Source organism: Globicephala melas, chromosome 7 (assembly GCF_963455315.2).
Source record: "Globicephala melas chromosome 7, mGloMel1.2, whole genome shotgun sequence".
NCBI lineage: Eukaryota > Metazoa > Chordata > Mammalia > Artiodactyla > Delphinidae > Globicephala > Globicephala melas.
The window spans coordinates 50371596-50392941 of NC_083320.1; the positions used below are offsets into that span (position 1 = coordinate 50371596).

A 21346-nucleotide genomic window follows, 5' to 3' on the forward strand; every position below is an offset into this window, starting at 1 on the left:
TGTCCCAGCCTCACCCACTCCACGCCACAACCTTGCACTAGGTCTGGGATAAACAGAAGAAGGGATGAGAACTTGGGCTGGTTCCGACTGGAGCCTCAGATGCCTACAGAGGTGGTGTACTGGTCCTTTGTGAGCACATGGGCCTCACTTGCTTCAGCAATCACCTCCTTTCGGGGCAGAGCACCACTCAAGGGGAATGGAGCCTGACTGAGCCCGACCCACAGGGCATTTACTCCAACAGCTGAGGAGCAGGCCCTGTCCCTGACAGGGCGGCAACAGCTATGCAGCAAAGAGGAAGTCCCACCTCACACCCTGCACAGTCTTTAGATGCCTCAAAACCAACCAAACCCCCTATCTAGGTGATAACGACCAGCATACCCCGAAGAAAGACATGGCTGGTGTCCATCATACACACAGAGTCTACACAGGGATGCTACCACATAAAAACACCCCTTTAAGACCATAATAGATAATCGTTTCTCCTAAATTCAGAGACAGTTAAGTAAAATGAAAAGGCAGAGGAAATACTCCCAATTAAAAGAGCAAGAAAAATCCCCTGAAACAAATAATGAAACAGAGCTCACCAGTCTACCAGACACCAAGTTCAAAAAGGTGGTTATAAAAACGCTATATGAATTAAGAAAGATCAATATAAATGCATATCACTGTAACAAGGAACTAGAAACTACAAAGATGAGCAAATCAAAAATAGATAAATAATTCAATTTCTAAGATAAAAAGAAATCTAGAAGCAATGTACAGCTAACTAAATGACACAGCAGAATGAATAAGCTGGAAGACAGAATAATAGAAATCACCCAATCAGAAGAGCAGACAAAGACAAGTGAAAAAAAAAATGAAAGGAACTTACAAGATCTATAAAATAATATAAAATGTGCCAACCTATGCATAATAGGGGTTTGAGAAGGAGAAGAGAAAAGGGGATCAAAAACTTATTTGAAGAAACTATGGCTGAAAATTTGCCAAACCTAAAGAAGGAAACAGATATCCAGATACAAGAAGCACAAAGGGTCCTAAACAAGATGAACCTGAACAGACCCACAAGATATATAATTAAGATGGCAAAACTTAAAGACAAAAAGAGCATCCTAAAGGCAGTGAGAGAAAAACACAGAGTTAATTACAAGGGAACCCCCATAAGGCTATCAGCTGATTTGCAGGCCAGAAGGGAGTGGCATAATATACTAAAGGTTATGAAAGGAAAAAACCTGCAACCTAGGATACTCTATACAGCAAGATTATCATTTAGAATAGAAGGAGAGATAAAGAATTTCTCAGACAAGCAAAAACTAAAAAGATTCAGTAATACTAAACCTACCCTAAAAGAAATATTGAAGGGTCTTCTTTAAATGGAAAAGGAGCAAGACACTCTAGGAAAGAGAAGATCAAAATAGGCAAGGCAAATACATAGTAAGAATTGAAGATCACTTAAATAAACTAGTATGTAGACTAAACAGTCAAAAAAAATTGTAAAAGTGACTCTATAATAAAAATAAAAGTATAAGTATAAACATGTAAGATAGGATATCAAAATTGCAAAGTACCAGGGAGGGGAATAAAAAATGTACATCTTTTAGAATGTGTTTGAATTGAGTGACTATCAGTTTACATCAAGTAGATAGTTATGGGTCAACACACCTCAATTCCATGGTAACCACAAATCAAAAACATAAAATAGATTCACAAAGACCAAAAAGAAAGGAAGTCACGCATACAACAAAAGAAAATCATCAGACCAAAAGAAAAAACAAAAAAATAAACTAACTACAAAACAACTGGAAAACAAGGATTACAATGGTAATAAATACAAACCTATCAACTACTTTAAATGTCAACAGACTAAATACTTTGATCAAAAGACTGGCTGATTGGAAAGAAAAACAAGAACCTGAAATATACTGTCTACAAGACACTTACTTCAGGATAAAAGACACACACAGACTGAAAGTGAGGAGAAGGAAAATGATATTTCAGGCAAATGGGAATGACAAGAAAGTGGGGGTAGCAATATTCATATCAAACAAAGTAGACTTTAAGACAAAGGCCATAAAAAAAGACAAAGAAGGGCATTATATAATGATAAAGGAATCAACACAAGAGGATATTATACTCATTAACACATATGCACCTAATATAGCAGTACATAAATATATAAAGCAAATACTAAAAGACATAAAGGGAAAAACTGACAAAAATACAGTAATAGTAGATTTAACACTCCACTGACATCAAAGGACAGATCATCCAGACAGAAAATCAAGAAGGAAACAGTGGTTTTAAATGATACAACAGACCAGTTGGACTTAATAGATTTCTACAGAATACTACATCCCCTGAAAACCCCAGAATACACATTCTTTTCAAGTGCACATGGAATGTTCTATAGGACAGACCACATGCTAGGTCATAAAACAAGCCTCAACAAATTTAAGAGGATAGAAGTTATTTCAAGCATCTTTTCTGACCACAATGATATGAAATCAGAAATTAACTATGGAAAGAAAAACAGAGAAAGAACAAACATGTGGAGGCTGAACAACATGGTACTAAGAAACAAATGGGTCAAAGATGGAATCAAAGAAGAAATTATAAAATACCTTGAGATTAAGGAAAATGAGAACACATTACAAAATCTCTGGCATGCAGCAAAAGCAATTCTTAGGGGGAAATCCACAGTGATACAGGCCTAACTCAAGAAACAAGAAAAATTTCAAATGAACAATCTCACCAACCACCTAAAAGGATTAGTAAAAGAAAAACAAAGTGCAAAGTCAGCAGAAGCAAGGAAATAATAAAGATCAGAGAGAAATAAAATAGATCAGGGAAAAAAATAGCAACAAAAAAGATCAATAAAACCAAGAGTTGATTTTTTGAAAAGATAAATAAAATCGACAAGCCATGCTCATCAAGAAGAAAAGAGAGGACCCCAATAAAGAAATTAAGAAATGAAAGAGGAGAAATAACTGATATCACAGAAATACAAAAAATCAGAAGAGAAATACAATGAACAGTTACATGCCAACAAACTGGACAACCTAGAAGAAATGGGCAAATTTTTAGAAACACACAGCCTGGCAAGACTAAGTCAAGAAGAAACACAGTTTGAACAGGCTAATCACTAGAAGTGAAACAGAATCTGTAATCATAATTAAAAGAAAAACTTTCTGCAAACAAAAGTCCAGGACTAGATGGCTTCACTGAAGAATTCTACCAAACATAAAGAACTTAAACTAATCCTTCCCAAACTATTCCAAAAAACTGAAGAAGCGGGAACACTTCCAAATTCATTCTATGAGGCCACTTTTACCCTAATTACAAAACTAGACAAAGACACTACACACACAAAAAAAGTTACAGGCCAGTATCTATGATGAATATAGGTGCAAAAATCCTCAACAGAATATTAGCAAGCTGAATCCAACAATACCTGTAAAGGATCATACACCATGATCAAGTTGGATTCATTCCAGGATCACAAGGATGGTTCCACATATGCAAATCCATCAGTGTGATACACCGCATTAACGAAAGGAAAGACAAAAACCACATGATCACATGATCATCTCAACAGATGCAGAAAAAGCATTTCACAAAATTCAACATCCGTTCATGATAAAAACTCTCACCAAAGTGGGTGTAGAGGGAACATAGTATGACATAATAAAGGCCATTTACAACAAAGCCACAACAAACATAATACTCAGTGGTGAAAAGTAAAAGCCTTCCTTCTAAATTCAGGAATAAGCCGAGGATGCCCACTCCCAGAGCTTCTATTCAACAGAGTATTATACGTCCTAGCCACAGCAATCAGATAAGGAAAATAAATAAAAGGTATCCAAATTGGAAGGGAAAAGGTAAAACTGCCACCCTTTGCAGATGACATACAACACTCTATATACAAAACCCTAGTCTTCACCCAAAAAAGTATAAGAACTAATCAAGGAATTTGGCAAGATAGCAGCATACAAGATTAATACAGAGAAATCTGTCATGTTTCTATACACTAAAAATGAAATAAGTAAAAAAAAAAAATCCCATTTAAAATCTCATCAAAAAATTTAAATACCTAGGAATAAACGTAACCAAGGAGGTGAAATACCTACGTGCTGAAAACTATAAATCACTGGTAAAGGAAATGAAAATGATTCAAAAAAATGGAAAGATATCCTATATTCTTAGATGGGAAGAATATTGTTAAAATGGATATACTACCCAAAGCAATCTACAAATTTAATGTAATCCCTATCAAAATACCATGACATTTTTCACAGAATTAAAACAAATAATCCTAAAATTTATATGAAAACACAAAAGGCCCAGAATTGCTAAAACAATTCTAAGGAAAAAGAACAAAGCTGGAGGCATAACCCTTCTCAACTTCAGAATATACTACAAAGCTACAGTAATCAAAAATCATGGTATTAGTACAAAGACATATAGATGAACAGAGAGCCCAGAAATAAACCCAAATAATCTATGACAAAGGAAACAACAATATAGAGAAAAGACAGTCTCTTCAACAAATGGTGTTGAGAAAGGTGGACAGCTACATGTAAATCAATGAATTTAGAATACTCCCCTCCCACCCTATACAAAAATAAATTCAAAATGATTTAAAGGAGAGAGTAATCAAGATGGCAGAGTAGTAGGACGTGATGCTTACCTTCTCCCACAAATACATCAAAAATACATCAACATGTGGAACAATTCTCACAGAATATCTACTGAACACTGCCAGAACACCTCAAACTGCTGAAAGGGCAAGAAAATCTCCATGTAACCAGGTAGGAAAAAAGAAAAAAAAGAATCAAGACAGGACCTGTGTCCCTGGGAGGGAGCTGTGAAAGAGGAAAGGTGCCAGCCCCCCTGGCAGGGAGATTGGCCAGGACAGAAGGGGAGCTTCAGAGACTCGGAGAAGAGTGCAGCAGCTAGCTTGTGGCAGCCAGAGTGAAGGAAGAACTGCACAAACGGTCAGTGCCACCACCCTGCACTCTCCAGCCAGAGGCATGTGTCTGCCAGTGCGGGCAGGGGCTGGGTACTGGAACTCAGGCTTCAGAAATCAGAACTGGGGAGAGGACTGGGGTTGACTGTGTGAAGACAGCCCTGGGGGGTGCTGGAATCCAGTGCGACCATGGCTGGTGGTGTGCACAGAGGAAGCCTGGGCCGCCTTAGAGGCCAGCTGCCATTATTTGGGGGGTGCGTGAGGGGAGGGGCGGGATGCGGGTTGTAGCCTTCTTCCCTGTGCACACACTTGCAGAGGGTAGGGCAGTGCCTGCAAGGGAACGAGGGGACGTCACAAGCTGCCACCACTGCCTGCCCAGATGCCAGGAGCGGTTGCAGGCTGCCGCCGCCTCCCTCCCAGACCTCAGGAGTGGTTGCAAGCCACCCCTGCTCCCATCGCATGCTCCAAGGGGTCGCCTGAGCTGCCACTGTTGTCAAGAACCCCAGGACTGGGCACCAGCCACTGCATCTGCACACCCCCTATCAAGGGGATAACAACAAGCACATGCTGAGGAAAGAGGTGACAGGCATCCATACTAAAAACAGCCCCTACAACAAATAAATTAAACCCACACAAACCCACAGGGACGCCCCCACATGTAAACAGCCACAAGATAATTGTTTCTCCTAAACTCAGGGAGTAAGAGAAATATAACTAAAATGAAGAAGCAGAGGAACCACTTTCAGTTAACAGACCAAGAGCATTCCCCTGAAAGAAAAAATAATGAAATAAACCTCTTCAGTCTAATAGACACTGAGTTCAAAACGGAGGTAATGAAAATACTAAAGAAATTAAGAAAGGCTATCAACAGAAATGCAGAATAGTGTAAAAAGGAACTAGAAACTATAAAGAGGAACCAAGAAAAATTAGAAAACTCATTTGCCGACATGAAAGCTGAGTTAAAGCAATGAAAAACAGAATGAATAGTGCAGAAAAACAGATAAGTGATGTGGAAAACAGAGTAATGGAAATCACCCAATCAGGACAGCAGACAGAAAGCCAAATGAAAAAAAAATGAAAGCAATATAAGAGACCCACAGGATAATATAAAGCAGTGGTCCCCAACGTTTCTGGCACCAGGGACCGGTGAGGAAGACAATTTTTCCACCGATGGGGGTGGGGGTGGGGGTGGGGGATGGTTCAGGTGGTAATGCAAGTGATGGTTCAGGTGGTAATGAGTGAGCGGGAGCGATGGGGAGTGGCAGATGAAGCTTCGCTCACTTGTCTGCCACTCACTTCCTGCTGTGCGGCCTGGTTCCTAACAGGCCACAGTGGTTGGGGACCTCTGATATAAAGCGTGCCAACCTATGCATAATAGGGATTCCAGAAGTGGAATAAAGAGAAAAAGGGACGGAAAGTGTATTAGAAGAAATTATGGCTGAAAACTTCCCAAACCTAAAGAAGTAAACAGATATCCAGGTACAGGAAGCACAGAGGGTCCCAAACAGACCTACACCAAGACACATGATAATAAAAATAGCAAAAGTTAAAGAGAGGGTTCTAAAGGCAGCAACAGAAAAACAAAAGAGTTAATTACAAGGGAACCACCATAAGACTATCAGTTGATTTGTCTACAGAAACACTGCAGGCCAGAAGGGACTGGCAAGATATATTCAAAGTCCTGAAAGGGAAAAATCTACAACATAGGATAATCTACCCTGTAAGATTATCATTAGAATAGAAGGAGAGATAAAGAATTTCTCAGGGGACTTCCCTGGTGGTCCAGAGGTTAAGACTCTGCACTTCCACAGCAGGGGCATGGGTTTGATTCCTGGTCCAAGAACGAAGATCCTGCATGCCACATGACGTGGCCAAAAAACAACATCAGAGAGAAAAGCAGGACAATATAGGAAAGAGAAAATCACAACCTCAAAGTAAGTCACTTAAATAAGCCAGTACACAAATTAAAAAAAAAGAAATCAAAAACTTTTGTGAACATGATGATAACCACAATGAACAGCAAAAGGATGAACATGAAGGTGTAAACGGGGACATCAAAAATCATAAGATGCGGGGAGTAAGAAAATGTGTATATATTTTTTTCCTAGAATATATTTGAGCCTATAAGACTACCAGTCTAAGGCAAGCAGAAATAGGAAGGGTTAACACGCTAGAAAAGCAGGGTAACCACAAATCAAAAACATACAATAGATTCACAAAAACCAAAAAGAAGAGAACACAAGTATAATACAAAAGAAAATCATAAAACCACAAAAGGGTCATCCATTTACAATGCTTGGTGTCAGTTTATTTATCTCTTGTAAAAATAAAATACAGTGTGCGTGTGTGAAAAAAAAACAACAAAAGGGAAAACAAAGAGACAAAGAAGAAATATAAAATCAATGGGAAAACAAGGTTTAAAATGGCAATAAATACATATCTATCTATAATTAACTTAAATGTTAATAGACGAAATGCTCCAATCAAGAGACACAGAGTGGAAGACTGGCTAAAAAAACAAGAGCCTAAAATATGCTGCCTACTAGACACCCATTTTAGGGCAAAGGACAAACATAGATTGAAAGTGAGGGGACAGAAAAAGATATTTCATACAAAAGGAAATGATAAGAAAGTAAGAGTTGCAACGCTCATATCAAACAAGATAGATTTTAAAACAAAGATCATAAAGAAGGATAAAGAAGGACACTACGTAATGATAAAAGGATCAATACAAGAGGACTTCACACTCATCAACATACATACACCTAATACAGTAGCACCCAAATACATAAAACAAATATTAACAGAGATAAAGGTAGAAATTGGTAGGAATACAACAGTAGTAGGAGACTTTAACACCACACTCACATCAATGCACAGATCTTCCAGACAATCAATAAGGCAACAGAGACCCTACATAATATAACAGAAGAGCTAGACTTAATTGGTATTTTCAGGACATTACATCCCAAAAAAATCAGAATACACATTCTTTCCAAGTACACATGGAGCATTCTCTAGGATTGACCACATACTAGGGCACAAAACAAGCCTCAACAAATTTAAGAGCATAGAAATTATCTCAAGCATCTTTTCTAACCACAATGCCGTGAAAGTAGAAATTAACCACAAAAAAAGAAATGAGGAAAAAACGATTACATGGAGACTAAATAACATGCTACTAAAAAACCAATGGGTCAACGATGAAATCAAAGAGGAAATTAAAAAATACCTTGGGACAAATGACAATGCAAACAAAATGATACAAAATCTCTGGGATGCAGTAAAAGCAGTTCTTAGAGTGAAGTTCATAGTGATACAGGCCTTCCTCAAAAAACAAGAAAAATCTCAAATAAACAAACTAACCTACCACTAAAAAGAATTAGAAAAAGGACAACAAAACCTAAAGTCAGCAGAAGGAAGGAAATAATAAAGATCTGAGAGGAAATAAATAAAATAGAGATTAAAAAAATAAAAATAATCAATAAAACAAAGAGCTGGTTCTTTGAAAGGATAAAGAAAATAAACAAACCCCTGGCCAGGCATACCAAGAAGAAAAGAAAGAGAACACAAATAAACAAAATAAGAAATGAAAAAGGAGAAATCTCAACTGATACCACAGAAATACAAAATACCATGAACAATTATATGCCAACAAATTGGACAACCTAGAAGAAATGGACAGGTTTCTAGAAACATACAGCCCACCAAAACTGAATCAAGAAGGAATAGATAATTTGAAAAGACCAATCATTAGAAGTGAAAGAGAATTTGTAATTAAAAAACTCCCTACAAACAAAGTCCAGGACCACAGAGCATCACAGGTGAATTCTACCAAACATACAAAGAAGAATTTATACCAACCCTTCTCAAACTCTTCCAAAAAACTGAAGAGGAGGGAACACTCCCAAGAACATTCTATGAAGCCACCATCACCCTGTTACCAAAATCAGACAAAGACACAACCAAAAAAGAAAATTACAGGCCAATATCTTTGATAAATATAGATGCAAAAAACCTCAACAAAACATTAGCAAACTAATCTTACAACACATAAAAAAGATCATACACCACAACCAAGTCGGATCCATCCTAAATTCACAAGGATGGTTCAACATACACAACTCAATTAATGTGATACACCACATAAACAAAAGAAAGGCAAAAACCACATGATCATCTAAACAGATGAAGAAACAGCACTTGACAAAATTCAGCATCCATTCATGATAAAAACTCTTACCAAAATAGGTACAGAGGGAACATATCTCAAGATAGAAAAGTTATTTATGACACATCTACAGCCAATACAATACTCAACCGTGAAAAGATGAAAGCCTTACTAAAATCTGGAACAAGACAAGGATGCCCACTCTCACCTCTTCTATTCAACATAGTATTGGAAGTCCTAGCCATCAGACAAGAGAAAGAAATAAAACACATCCAAATTGAAAGAGGTAAAATTGTCATCATATGCAGATGATATGATACTATATATAAATAACCCTAAAGACACCACACAAAAACTACTAGAACTGATAAATTCAGCAAGGTAGCAGGATACAAGGGTAACATACAGAGAAGCAAGAAGAACTACAATCCTGCAGCATGTGGAACAAAACCCACATTCATAGAAAGAAAGACAATATGAAAAGGCAGTGGACTATGTACTAGATGAAAGAACAAAATAAAACCCTAGAAAAACAACCACATGAAGTGGAGACGGGCAACCTTCCAGAAAAAGAATTCAGAATAATGATAGTGAAGATGATTCAGGACCTTGGAAAAAGAACGGAGGCAAAGATCAAGAAGATGCAAGAAATGTTTAACAAAGACCTAGAAGAATTAAACAGAAGTAAACAACACAATATCTGAAATTAATAATACACTAGAAGGAATCAATAGGAGAATAACTGAGGCAGAAGAATGGATAAGTGACCTGGAAGACAAGAATGGTGGAAATCACTGCCATGGAACAGAATAAAGAAAAAAGAATGAAAAGAAATGAAGACAACCTAAGATACCTCTGGGACAACATTAAATGCACCAACATTTGCATTATAGGGGTCCCAGAAGGAGGAGAGAGAGAAAGGACCCGAGAAAATATCTGAAGAGATTATAGTTGAAAACTTCCTAACATGGGAAAGGAAATAGCCACCCAAGTCCAGGAAGTGCAGAGAGTCCCAGGGAGAAACACGCTGAGACACATACTAATCAAACTGACAAAAATTAAAGACAAAGAAAAATGATTAAAAGCAACAAGAGAAATATGACAAATAACATACAAGGGAACTCCCATAAGGTTAACAGCTGATTTCTCAGCAGAAACTCTACAAGCCAGAAGGAAGTGCCAAGATATATTTAAAGTGATGAAAGGGAAGAACCTACAACCAAGGTTACTCTACCCGGCAAGGATCTCATTCAGATTCGACAGAGAAACCAAGAGCTTTACAGACAAGCAAAAGCTAAGAGAATTCAGCACCACCAAACCAGCTCTACAACATATGCTAAAGGTACTTCTCTAAGTGGGAAACACAAGAGAAGAAAAAGGCCTACAAAATCAAACCCACAACAATTAAGAAAATGGTAATAGGAACATACATATCTATAATTACCTTAAAGGTGAATGGATTAAATGCTCCAACCAAAAGACACAGGCTCGCTGAACGGATACAAAAACAAGACCCGTATATATGCTGTCTATAAGAGACCCACTTCCCTAGGGACACATACAGACTGAAAGTGAGGGGATGGAAAAAGATATTCCATGCAAATGGAAATCAAAAGAAAGCTGGTGTAGCAATACTCGTATCAGATTAAATAGACTTAAAAAATAAAAAATGTTACACGAGACAAGGAAGGACACTACATAATGATCAAGGGATCAATCCAAAAAGAAGATATAACAATTATAAATATATATGCACCCAACATAGGAGCACCTCAATACATAAGGCAACTGCTAATAGCTCTAAAAGAGGAAATCGACAGTAACACAATAATAGTGGGGGACTTTCACACTTCACTTACACCAATGGACAGATCATCCAGACAGAAAATTAATAAAGAAACACAATCTTTAAATGACACAATAGACTAGATAGATTTAACTGATATTTACAAGACATTCCATCCAAAAACAGCAGATTACACTTTCTTCTCAAGTGCACACGTAACATTCTCCAGGATAGATCACATCTTGGGTAACAAATCAAGCCTTGGTAAATTTAAGAAAACTGAAATCATATCAAGCATCTTTTCCGACTACAACGCTATGAGATTAGAAATCAATTACAGGGAAAACAAGTAAAAAACACAAACACATGGAGGCTAAACAATACACTACTAAATAACCAAGAGATCACTGAAGAAATCAAAGAGGAAATAAAAAAATACCTAAAGACAAGTGACAACAAAAACACGATGATCCAAAACGTATGGGATGCCGCAAAAGCAGTACTAAGAGAGAATTTTATAGCAATAAAATCCTACCTCAAGAAACAAGAAAAATCTCAAATAAACAATCTAACCTTACAACCTGAAGGAACTAGAGAAAGAAGCACAAACAAAACCCATAGTAGAAGGAAAGAACTCATAAAGATCAGAGCACAAATAAATGAAAGAGAAATAAAGAAAATAGCAAAGGTCAATGGAACAGGATACAAAGCCCAGAGATAAACCCATGTATCTATGGTCAACTAATCTATGACAAAGGAGGAAAGGATATACAATGGAGAAAAGACAGTCTCTTCAATAAGCGGTGCTGGGAAAATTGGACAGCTACATGTAAAAGAATGAAATTAGAACACTCCCTAACACCATACACAAAATAAACACCATACACAAAATAAACTCAAAATGGATTACAGACCTAAATGTAAGACCAGGCACTATAAAACTCTTAGAGGAAAACATAGGAAGATCACTGTGACATAAATCACAGCAAGATCTTTTTTGATCCACCTCCTAGAGTAATGGAAATAAAAACGAAAATAAACAAATGGGATCTAATGAAACTTCAAAACTTTTGAACAGCAAAGGAAACCATAAACAAGATGAAAAGACAATCTTCAGAATGGGAGAAAATATTTGTAAATGAATCAATGGACAAAGGATTAATCTCCACAATATATAAACAGCTCATGCAGCTCAATATTAAAAAGCAAACAACCCAATCCAAAAATGGGCAGAAGACCTAAACAGACATTTCTACAAAGAAAACATACAGACGGCCAAGAGGCACATGAAAAGCTGCTCAACATCACTAATTATTAGAGAAATCCAAATCAAAACTACAGTGAGGTATCATCTCACACCGGTTAGAATGGGCATCATCAGAAAACCTACAAACAGCAAATGCTGGAGAGGGTGTGCAGAAAAGGTAACCCTCTTGCACTGTTGGTGGGAATGTAAATTGATACAGCCACTATCAAGAACAGTTTGGAGCCTCCTTAAAAAACTAAAAATAGAACAACCATATGACCCAGCAATCCCACTACTGGGCATATTCCCAGAGAAAACTGTAATTCAAAAAGACACACGCACCCCAATGTTCACTGCAGCACTATTTACAATAGCCAGGTCATGGAAGCAACCTAAATGCCCATCGACAGACAAATGTATAAAGAAGATGTGGTACATATATACAATGGAATATGACTCAGCCATAAAAAGGAACAAAATTGGGTCATTTGTAGAGATATGGATGGACCTAGAGACTGTATACAAAATGAAGTCAGAAAGAGAAAAGTATCATATATTCATGCATATGTGGAATCTAGAAAAATGGTACAGATGAACCAGTTTGCAAGGCAGAAATAGAGACACAGATGTAGAGAACAAACATATGGACACCAAGAGGGGAAAGCAGGGGTGGGGGCTGGTGGTGGGATGAACTGGGAGATTGGCACTGACATATATACACTAATATGTATGAAACAGATAACTAATAAGAACCTGCTGTATAAAAAAATTTTAAAGTAACATAGAGATATCAGTTCCATTTCTTCACACCAACAATGAAATATCAGAAAGAGAATGTAAAAAACCAATGCCTTTTAAAATCACAGCCCCAAAATAAACTACTTAGGAATAAACCTGACCAAGGAGGTGAAAGACTTATACAATGAGAACTATGAAACATTAAAAAAGGAAACTCTAGATGATTCAAAAAAATGGAAAGATAACCCATGCTCCTAGATTGGAAAAATTAATATTGTTAAAATGGCCATACTACCCAAAGCAATCTACAGATTTAATGCAATCCCTATCAAATTACCCATGACATTTTCACAGAATTAGAATAATCCTAAAATTCATATGGACCCATAAAAGAGCCAGAATTGCCAAAGCAATCCTGAAGAAAAAGAACAAAGCAGGAGGCATAACCCTCCCAGACTTCAGACAATACTACAAAGCTACAGTAATCAAAACAGTGTGGTACTGGCACAAAACCAGACATATGGATCAATGGGACAGAACAGAGAGCCCAGAAATAAACCCACACACCTACGGTCAATTAATCTTCAAAAGAGGAGGCAAGAGTATACAATGGAGAAAATCCAATCTCTTCAGCATGTGGTGTTGGGAAAGTTGGACAGCCACATGTAAATCAGTGAAGTTAGAACGTACCCTCTCACCATACACAAAAATAAACTCAAAATGGCTTAAAGACTTAAACATGACATGACACCATAAAACTCCTAGAAGAAATCATAGGCAAAACATTTTCTGACGTAAATCATACCAGCGTGTTCTTAGCTCAGTCTCCCAAGGCAATATAAATAAAAACTAAAATAAACAAATGGGACCTAATCAAACTTAAAAGCTTTTGCACAGCAAAGGAAACCATAAACAAAAACAAAAAGACAACCTACAGAATGGGAGAAAATATTTAAATGATGCGACCAACAGGGGCTTAATTTCCAAAATACACAAACAGCTCATACAACTCAACAACAAAAAACCAAACAACCAAATCGAAAAATGGGTAGAAGACGTAAACAGACATTCCTCCAAAGAAGAAATACAGATGGCCAGTAGGCACATGAAAAGATGCTCAACATCACAAATTATTAGGGAAATGCAAATCACAACTACACTGAGGTACCACCTCCAGTCAAAATGGCCATCATTAAAAAGTCTACAAATAGCAAATGCTGGAGAGGGTATGGAGAAAAGAGAACACTCCAACACTGTTGGTGGGAATGTAAGTTGGTGTAGCCAGTATAGAGAACAGAATAGAGGTTCCTCAAAAAACTAAAAACAGAATTACCATATGATCCAGCAATCCCACTCCTGGGCTTATATCCAGACAAAACTCCATTCCAGGGCTTCCCTGGTGGCGCAGTGGTTGAGAGTCCGCCTGCCGATGCAGGGGACGCGGGTTCGTGCCCCGGTCTGGGAAGATCCCACATGCCGCGGAGCGGCTGAGCCTGTGCTCCGCAACGGGAGAGGCCACAGCACTGAGAGGCCCGCATACCGCTAAAAAAAAAACCAAAAAAAAACTCCATTCCAAAAAGATACATGCACCCCTATGTTCACAGCAGCACTCGTCACAATAGCCAAGACATGGAAACAACCTAAATGTCCATTGACAGATGAATGGATAAAGAAGATGTGGTACATATATACAATGGAATACTACTCAGCCATAAAAAAGAATGAAATAATGCCATTTGCAGCAACATGGACGCAACTAGAGAAAGTCAAAGAGAAAGACAAATACCGTGTGATATCACTTATATGTGGATCTAAAATACAACACAAATGAACCTATGAAACAGAAAAAGAATCACAGATATAGAGAACAGACTGGTGGTTGGCAAGGGGGAGGGGGTTGGGGGGGAATGGAATAGGAGGTTGGGGTTAGCAGATGTAAGCTTTTACATACAGAATGGATAAACAACCAGGTCCTACTGTATAGCACAGAGAACTATGTTCAATATCCTATGATAAACCATAATGGAAAAGAATATTAAAAAAAAGAATGTAAATGTATGTATAACTGAATCCCTTTGCTATACAGCAGTAATTAACACAACACTGTAAATCAACTATACATCAATTAAAAAAAAAAGATTTAAAGACCTAAATATAAGACACAACACTATAAAATTCCTAAGAGAGAACATAGGTAAAACATTCTCAGACATAAATTGTAGAAATATTTTCTTAGATCAATCTCCCAAGGCAAAAGCAATAAAAACCAAAAATAAACAAATAGGACCTAATCAAACTTACAAGCTTTTGCACAGCAAAGAAACCTTCAACAAAATGAAAAGACAACTTAAGGAATGGGAGAAAATATTTGCAAATGATGTGACTGAAATGGGGTTAATATCCAAAATATGTAAATAGCTCATATGACCAAATTTTAAAAAATAACCCAATCAAAAAATGGGCAGGAACTTCCCTGGTGGTCCAGTGGTTAAGACTCTGTGCTTCCAATGCAGGGGAAGAAGGTTCAGTCCCTGGTTGGGGGAAGTAAGATACCACATACCGTGTTGCATGGCCAAAAAGGAATAAAAAAAAAAGGGCAGAAGACCTAAATAGAGATTTCTCCAAAGAATACATACAGATGGCCAACAGGCACATGAAAGATGCTCAACATGGCTAATTATTAAAGAAATGCAAATCAAAACCATGATGAGGTATCATCTCACACCAGTAAGTATGGCTATCATCAAAAAGTCTACAAATAAATGCTGGAAAGGGTGTGGAGGAAAGGGAACCCTGCTACACTGTCGGTGGGAATGTAAACTGGTACAGCCACTCTGGAAAACAGTATGGTGGTTCCTCAAGAAAAACTAAAAATAGAGCTATCATAGGATCCAGAAATTCCACTCCTGGGTATATATATGGAAAAGACAAAAACTGTAATTTGAAAAGATACACGCACCCCAATGTTCGTAGCAGCACTATTTACAATAGCCAAGACATGGAAACAACCCAAGTGCCCATCAACAGACAACTGGCTTAAGATGTGGTATGGATACAATGGAATATTACTCAGCCATAAAAAGAATGAAATATTGCCATTTGCAGCAACATGGATGGACCCAGAGAATATACTTTGTGAAGTAAGTCAGACAGAGAAAGACAAATATATGATATTATTTATTTATATGTGGAATCTAAAAAATAATACAACTCAATCTATTTAATACAAAACAGAAACACACTTATGGACACAGGAAACAAATTTATGGTTACCAAAGAGGGAGGAAAGGACAAATTAACAGTGTGGGATTAACAGAAACAAGCTACTTTACATGAAATAGATAAGCAACAAGGATTTACTGTATAGTACAGGGAATTATACACAATATCTTGTAATAACCTATAATGGAATATATTCCATTATTGGAATATATTCCACAAAAAAACCAAACTGAATCACTATGCTGTACACCTGAAACTAACACAATATTGTAAATATATACTTCAATTTCAAAAAAAGAAAAAGGAAATTAATTTTATAACCTATGTGTAAAATAATCAAAAAGAAATATTCATTAAATAAAAAAATAACTGGGTACAAATTGTATTTTGAAAATAATCAATTATAGAAGCATACTTAAGACTTTCACTTAATCTAAGGGTACATACTTCCAGTTACAAGATTAATAACTTCTGGGGATCTACTGCACAGCATATAGTGATTATAGCTAACAATACTGTATAAAATACTTGAAAGCTGCTGAGAGTAGATCTCAAATGTTCTCGCCCCAAGAAAGAAATAGTAAATAGGGGACAGGATGGAGGTGTTAGCTAATGTCATGGTGGTGGTCATCATTTTGCAACATGTAAGTGTTGCAAATCAACAAACTGTACACCTTAAAGTTACAGAATGTTCTATGTCAATTATATCTCAATAAACCCGGGAAAAAAAAAGATTGTCACCTAAAAATCAAATGTCATGGTCTCTTCATCATAACAAAATAACAAATATTACCTCTTCCTTTGGAACAAAAAGTGATCAGCCAGCCAATACCAGCAGCAAACGCAGTTTGTATGGAGTTAACAAAATTTCCTTAAGAGAAAATAAAGAACATTTCTGATCATTTACTCCTCCATAATGGAAACTGTTTTCTAAATGGGTTTTCCCTTCTAATGTCACCCATTTCCAATCCACTCTGAGTAGTTTTCAGGATTCCTAAAAATCCTCTTGAGCATATCAAATTCCTTCAACTATTTATTTTTTTAATTACATAAAATCTAAATTCATTATTTCATTAAGAAACAAATTGGCAAGTAAGGCCCCTTGTGATCTGAGCTTTGTCTACCCATTCAGCCAGCCATATTCTTCCCCAAGCCACTCTACCCATTACCCATCTTTTTGTTAGATTCATGAAATACTGCCAGTTTCCCAAATACAGTGACCTTTTAAGGCTTCCTCTTCACTTTCAAGACAGGTTATATCTGACCTCGTTCAAGAAGAATTTCCTAACCCTTCCTCCTTTCCCCACCTGAGTTCTTTCATATCCTTCATGCTTCCCTAAGCTTACCTCTCATAATGGTTACTACACTGCATTTTAATGGTTTACTAATGGGGACCTGGAAGGCAGGGATTACATAGTTTATTACTACAGCCCTAGTATTTAACATAGTTTCAGAGACATAACTGTATTCAATGAATGATAAGAGCATCCCTTTAGAAGTAAATACTATAATTTCATGGGTAGTACAGATAATTAAATAACCCACCTAAAGTCACTTGATGAATTCAAAACCTAAGATTAGAAGAGTTTTTAAATTTCAAAATTAAACTGAATACAGGCATGAATTTACTGCCTGATGTAGTATACTTATGAAAGCAATAAAACACTTGGTTTACTAAATATTTAGTTGCACTTTCAAAGTTGCCTTTTCACCTAGCCCCACTTCATACCCATGTCCTACATCAAAACTGTTTTAGTTTATGTCTAAATATAATTAATTTATTAAATGCCTACTATTTAGTAGGGCTCAGAACAAATGATACAATTCCCTTCTAAGAAGCATGGAAAAGATATTTAAAAATTTCAGTATCATGACCAGAACATTGCCACTAAAAAACTTAAAATACCAATTCAAAGTATCTTTGAAAATCAAGCAAATTATGAAAACAAAATTACCTGTCCATAATTCTGTCACTGTGCTTCTAACATGCTGCATGGCGAAATTCACTAAACTTTCCTTTGATCTGTCACCATGGTATTTCACTGCAGCCTATATTTTTATTTATAAAAAGAGAAATGTCTTTTACTTTTTCTTTTTAAAACTCATACCAAATACCTTGATTCTCCATTATTCTGAATAAGTAAGCTCTGTCTCAATGGTACAGTGTATTTCTAACTGACATGCTAAGAATCCTGATTGCACACATTCCATGTCAGACATTCGAATAATACTATTTATAATGTTTTTAGTTTCACTTTTATCACAACACTGGGGAGAGGAAGGGAAGTCAGAACTTTACATTCAATGAGAGAAAACAGCTGTAAAATGCTTTGTAAATTATTAAGTACAACATGCATACTGGTTAACATTATGTTCTTTAAGATGGAAACTGAAATTGGCAAACATTTAATTTTGAAATAGAACAAAGACAAACTAATGCCATCTAAAAGTATTCACAGTATAATAAAAAATGTTTATTATGACTATAGTTAGATGGCATCTAAAATAAGACTTAAAAATCAAAAGATTCTACAAATTCACAGTGTTTTCTCTAGTATTCCCCTTGTTATAATGTTCTACCAATTAAAAAAAAAAATGCCAATTTTATCTCTTACCATTCCAGACCTAAAAATGAAGAGGCTGGGATAACTGTTCACTCCTTTCATTCGGCAAAGCATTCTATCATCGCCACAGTTAACAGCTCCAATTCGAAGCAATCCATCTACTTCTTTAGCAAAGTCTCTCCACTATGAGGGAAAAAAAAAGTTTCTTCTGATAAGATCATTTATCTTTCCCTGAACATTCTTCAAGCTGTACTTTCCTCTTTTTTTAAATTAATTAATTATTTCTTTTTGGCTGCACTGGGTCTTTGTTGCTGCGCGCAGGCTTTCTCTAGCTGCGGAGAGAGGGGGCTACACTTTGTTGTGGTGCGCAGGCTTCTCATCGCAGTGGCTTCTCTTGTTGCGGAGCACGGGCTCTAGGCGCGCGAGCTTCAGTAGTTGTGGTTCCTGTGCTCTAGAGCACAGGCTCAGTAGTTGTGGCATACGGGTTTAGTTGTTCCGTGGGTTTAGTTGTTCCGTGGCATGTGGGATCTTCCCGGGCCAGGGCTTGAACCTGTGTCCCCTGCATTGGCAGGCGGACTCTTAACCACCGCACCACCAGGGAAGTCCCCAGGCTGTACTTTCTTAAAGGAGATTATGCTCAGGAAATAAAACCATATACACGTGAAAAAATATTATAGTCATTTCTGTTATAGTTAATACTAATAGAAAAAACACTCAAATTTAAAAAAACACTCAAATAACAGATCAGTTGTGAATAGTAAAACTTTAAATCAGGATGTAAAAAATACGTACTGTGGGAGCTAAATCATGGCAGTGTGAACACCCTGGGGAGTAAAAGTTCACAAACCACAGTTCTCCAGAATTAACAGCAGCATCTGAAAGTACATAAAACCAAAACAACTTAGAACAACCAAAACAACCAATTTACTACAGGTTTGTACCTATTTTAGTTAAAAATTTTCCTTGAGATCAGAATGAAAAAAAGTCATATATTTCTCACACTGCCTTTATCATTTTCTGTATAATTTTTTCTGTAAGAAGAAAACGTACTATTTCAACTGTCAAACTAACAATACCTTTTTTTTTTTTGACTCTTCCAAGCCCTACTTGAATAAGAAGCAACCTTCAACTGCATGATCAATGTCACCAAGAAGCTGTAAAAAGAAAGGAAGCAACAAAAGAAAGCAAGAGCCAAACCTGATGACAGTCTGTGTGGTTGAGAGAAATGAAGAGAAACAGTGTGAGAGACTGACATTTAAGCTCTTCTACTATCTGCAGCACTGGTTAAGCACACAGTCAATCAATTCTGACAGCTACTCCAGATTCTGAAAGAATGAAGAGACCTACATGACATAGTAAGGACTGTGGGGATTAAATCTAATCTTTGCTCTTAATAAGACATTTTCCTTGGAAAACTGTGTTATTTGAAATATTGGATCAAAGTTTTTAACAATTCAAAACATGAATACATATTTGCTAATAGATCTCAACACTACATAATATCTACCCAACAATACATTATACGTTATAATCTAATCTATAAGAGGACCTGATATAAACAAAATTTATTCATTTAAAAATTTTATCGTTGTAAGGATGTGCTCTAACAGTCAAGATAAAAAAGTTAAGAAAATTTGCTTTAAGTTAGAGTCTCCATGTAATTCCATATGAAAATCACTTATCAGTAATTTTTAAAGAAAATATTTTCATAAGTTATAATAAATTATACCAAGACATCAAAACATGCACACTATTCTAAATATGTGTAACTGATTCAGATTAATTAGTAACATGCACAATAATGTTCACCTACATTTCAGTTACAAGACACACAGATCTATGTGAAAAACAGTTAAACCATACATTACAAGCAAAGTGTATACATTAGGATTTTATCAGCTGTTCTTTGGCAAAGGTTAGAAAGTCTGACAAACAGACCACTCTATCTAGGTTGTCAAAATAATTGCCATGCTGACTTAGATCAACTGGTATGAATTTAGGTAAAATCTTATATGTTCTCGGCCCCTTTCCTCTGGGACCTCTATGATGCAAATGTTAGTACACATGACGTTGTCCCAGAGGTCTCTTAAACCGTCCTCATTTCTTTCTACTCTTTTTTCATTTTCCTGTTCAGCTTCAGTGATTTCCACTAATCTGTCTTCCAGCTTGCTGATCCATTCCTCTGCATCATCTAATCTACTGTTGATTCCTTCTAGTGTATTTTTTCATTTCAGTTATTGTATTCTTCATCTGTTTGGTTGTTCTTTATATTTTCTAACTCTTTGTTCAAAAACTTCTAACTTCTCACTCTGTTCATTCAATCTTCTCCCAAATTCTTTGAACATCTTAACAATATATTTAAAGTGATGAAAGGGAAAAACCTATAACCAAGAAGACTCTACCCAGCAAGGCTTTCATTAAGATTTGATGGACAGGGCTTCCCTGGTGGCGCAGTGGTTGAGAGTCTGCCTGCCGATGCAGGGGACACAGGTTTGTGCCCCAGTCCGGGAAGATCCCACATGCCGTGGAGCGACTGGGTCTGTGAGCCATGGCCACTGAGCCTGCGCGTCCAGAGCCTGTGCTCCGCAACGGGAGAGGCCACAACAGTGAGAGGCCCACGTACCGCAAAAAAAAAAAAAAGATTTGAAAGACAGAT

The 21346-nt window shown here is 36.8% G+C and overlaps 1 protein-coding gene across 2 annotated transcripts in view; it reads right to left on the bottom strand.

Moving 5' to 3' along the window:
* Window positions 1–21346, bottom strand: part of DNAJC10 (DnaJ heat shock protein family (Hsp40) member C10) — a 67762-nt gene that overhangs the window by 36425 nt on the left and 9991 nt on the right. For both annotated transcript variants that reach the window (XM_060302172.2, XM_030850339.3), the window contains 4 exons: window positions 19483–19565; window positions 18742–18873; window positions 18082–18175; window positions 16920–16997 (listed from right to left, as the gene is read on the bottom strand). In XM_060302172.2, the coding sequence (XP_060158155.1) occupies window positions 16920–16997; window positions 18082–18175; window positions 18742–18873; window positions 19483–19565 (387 nt within the window). The remainder of the gene's footprint in view (window positions 1–16919; window positions 16998–18081; window positions 18176–18741; window positions 18874–19482; window positions 19566–21346) is intronic.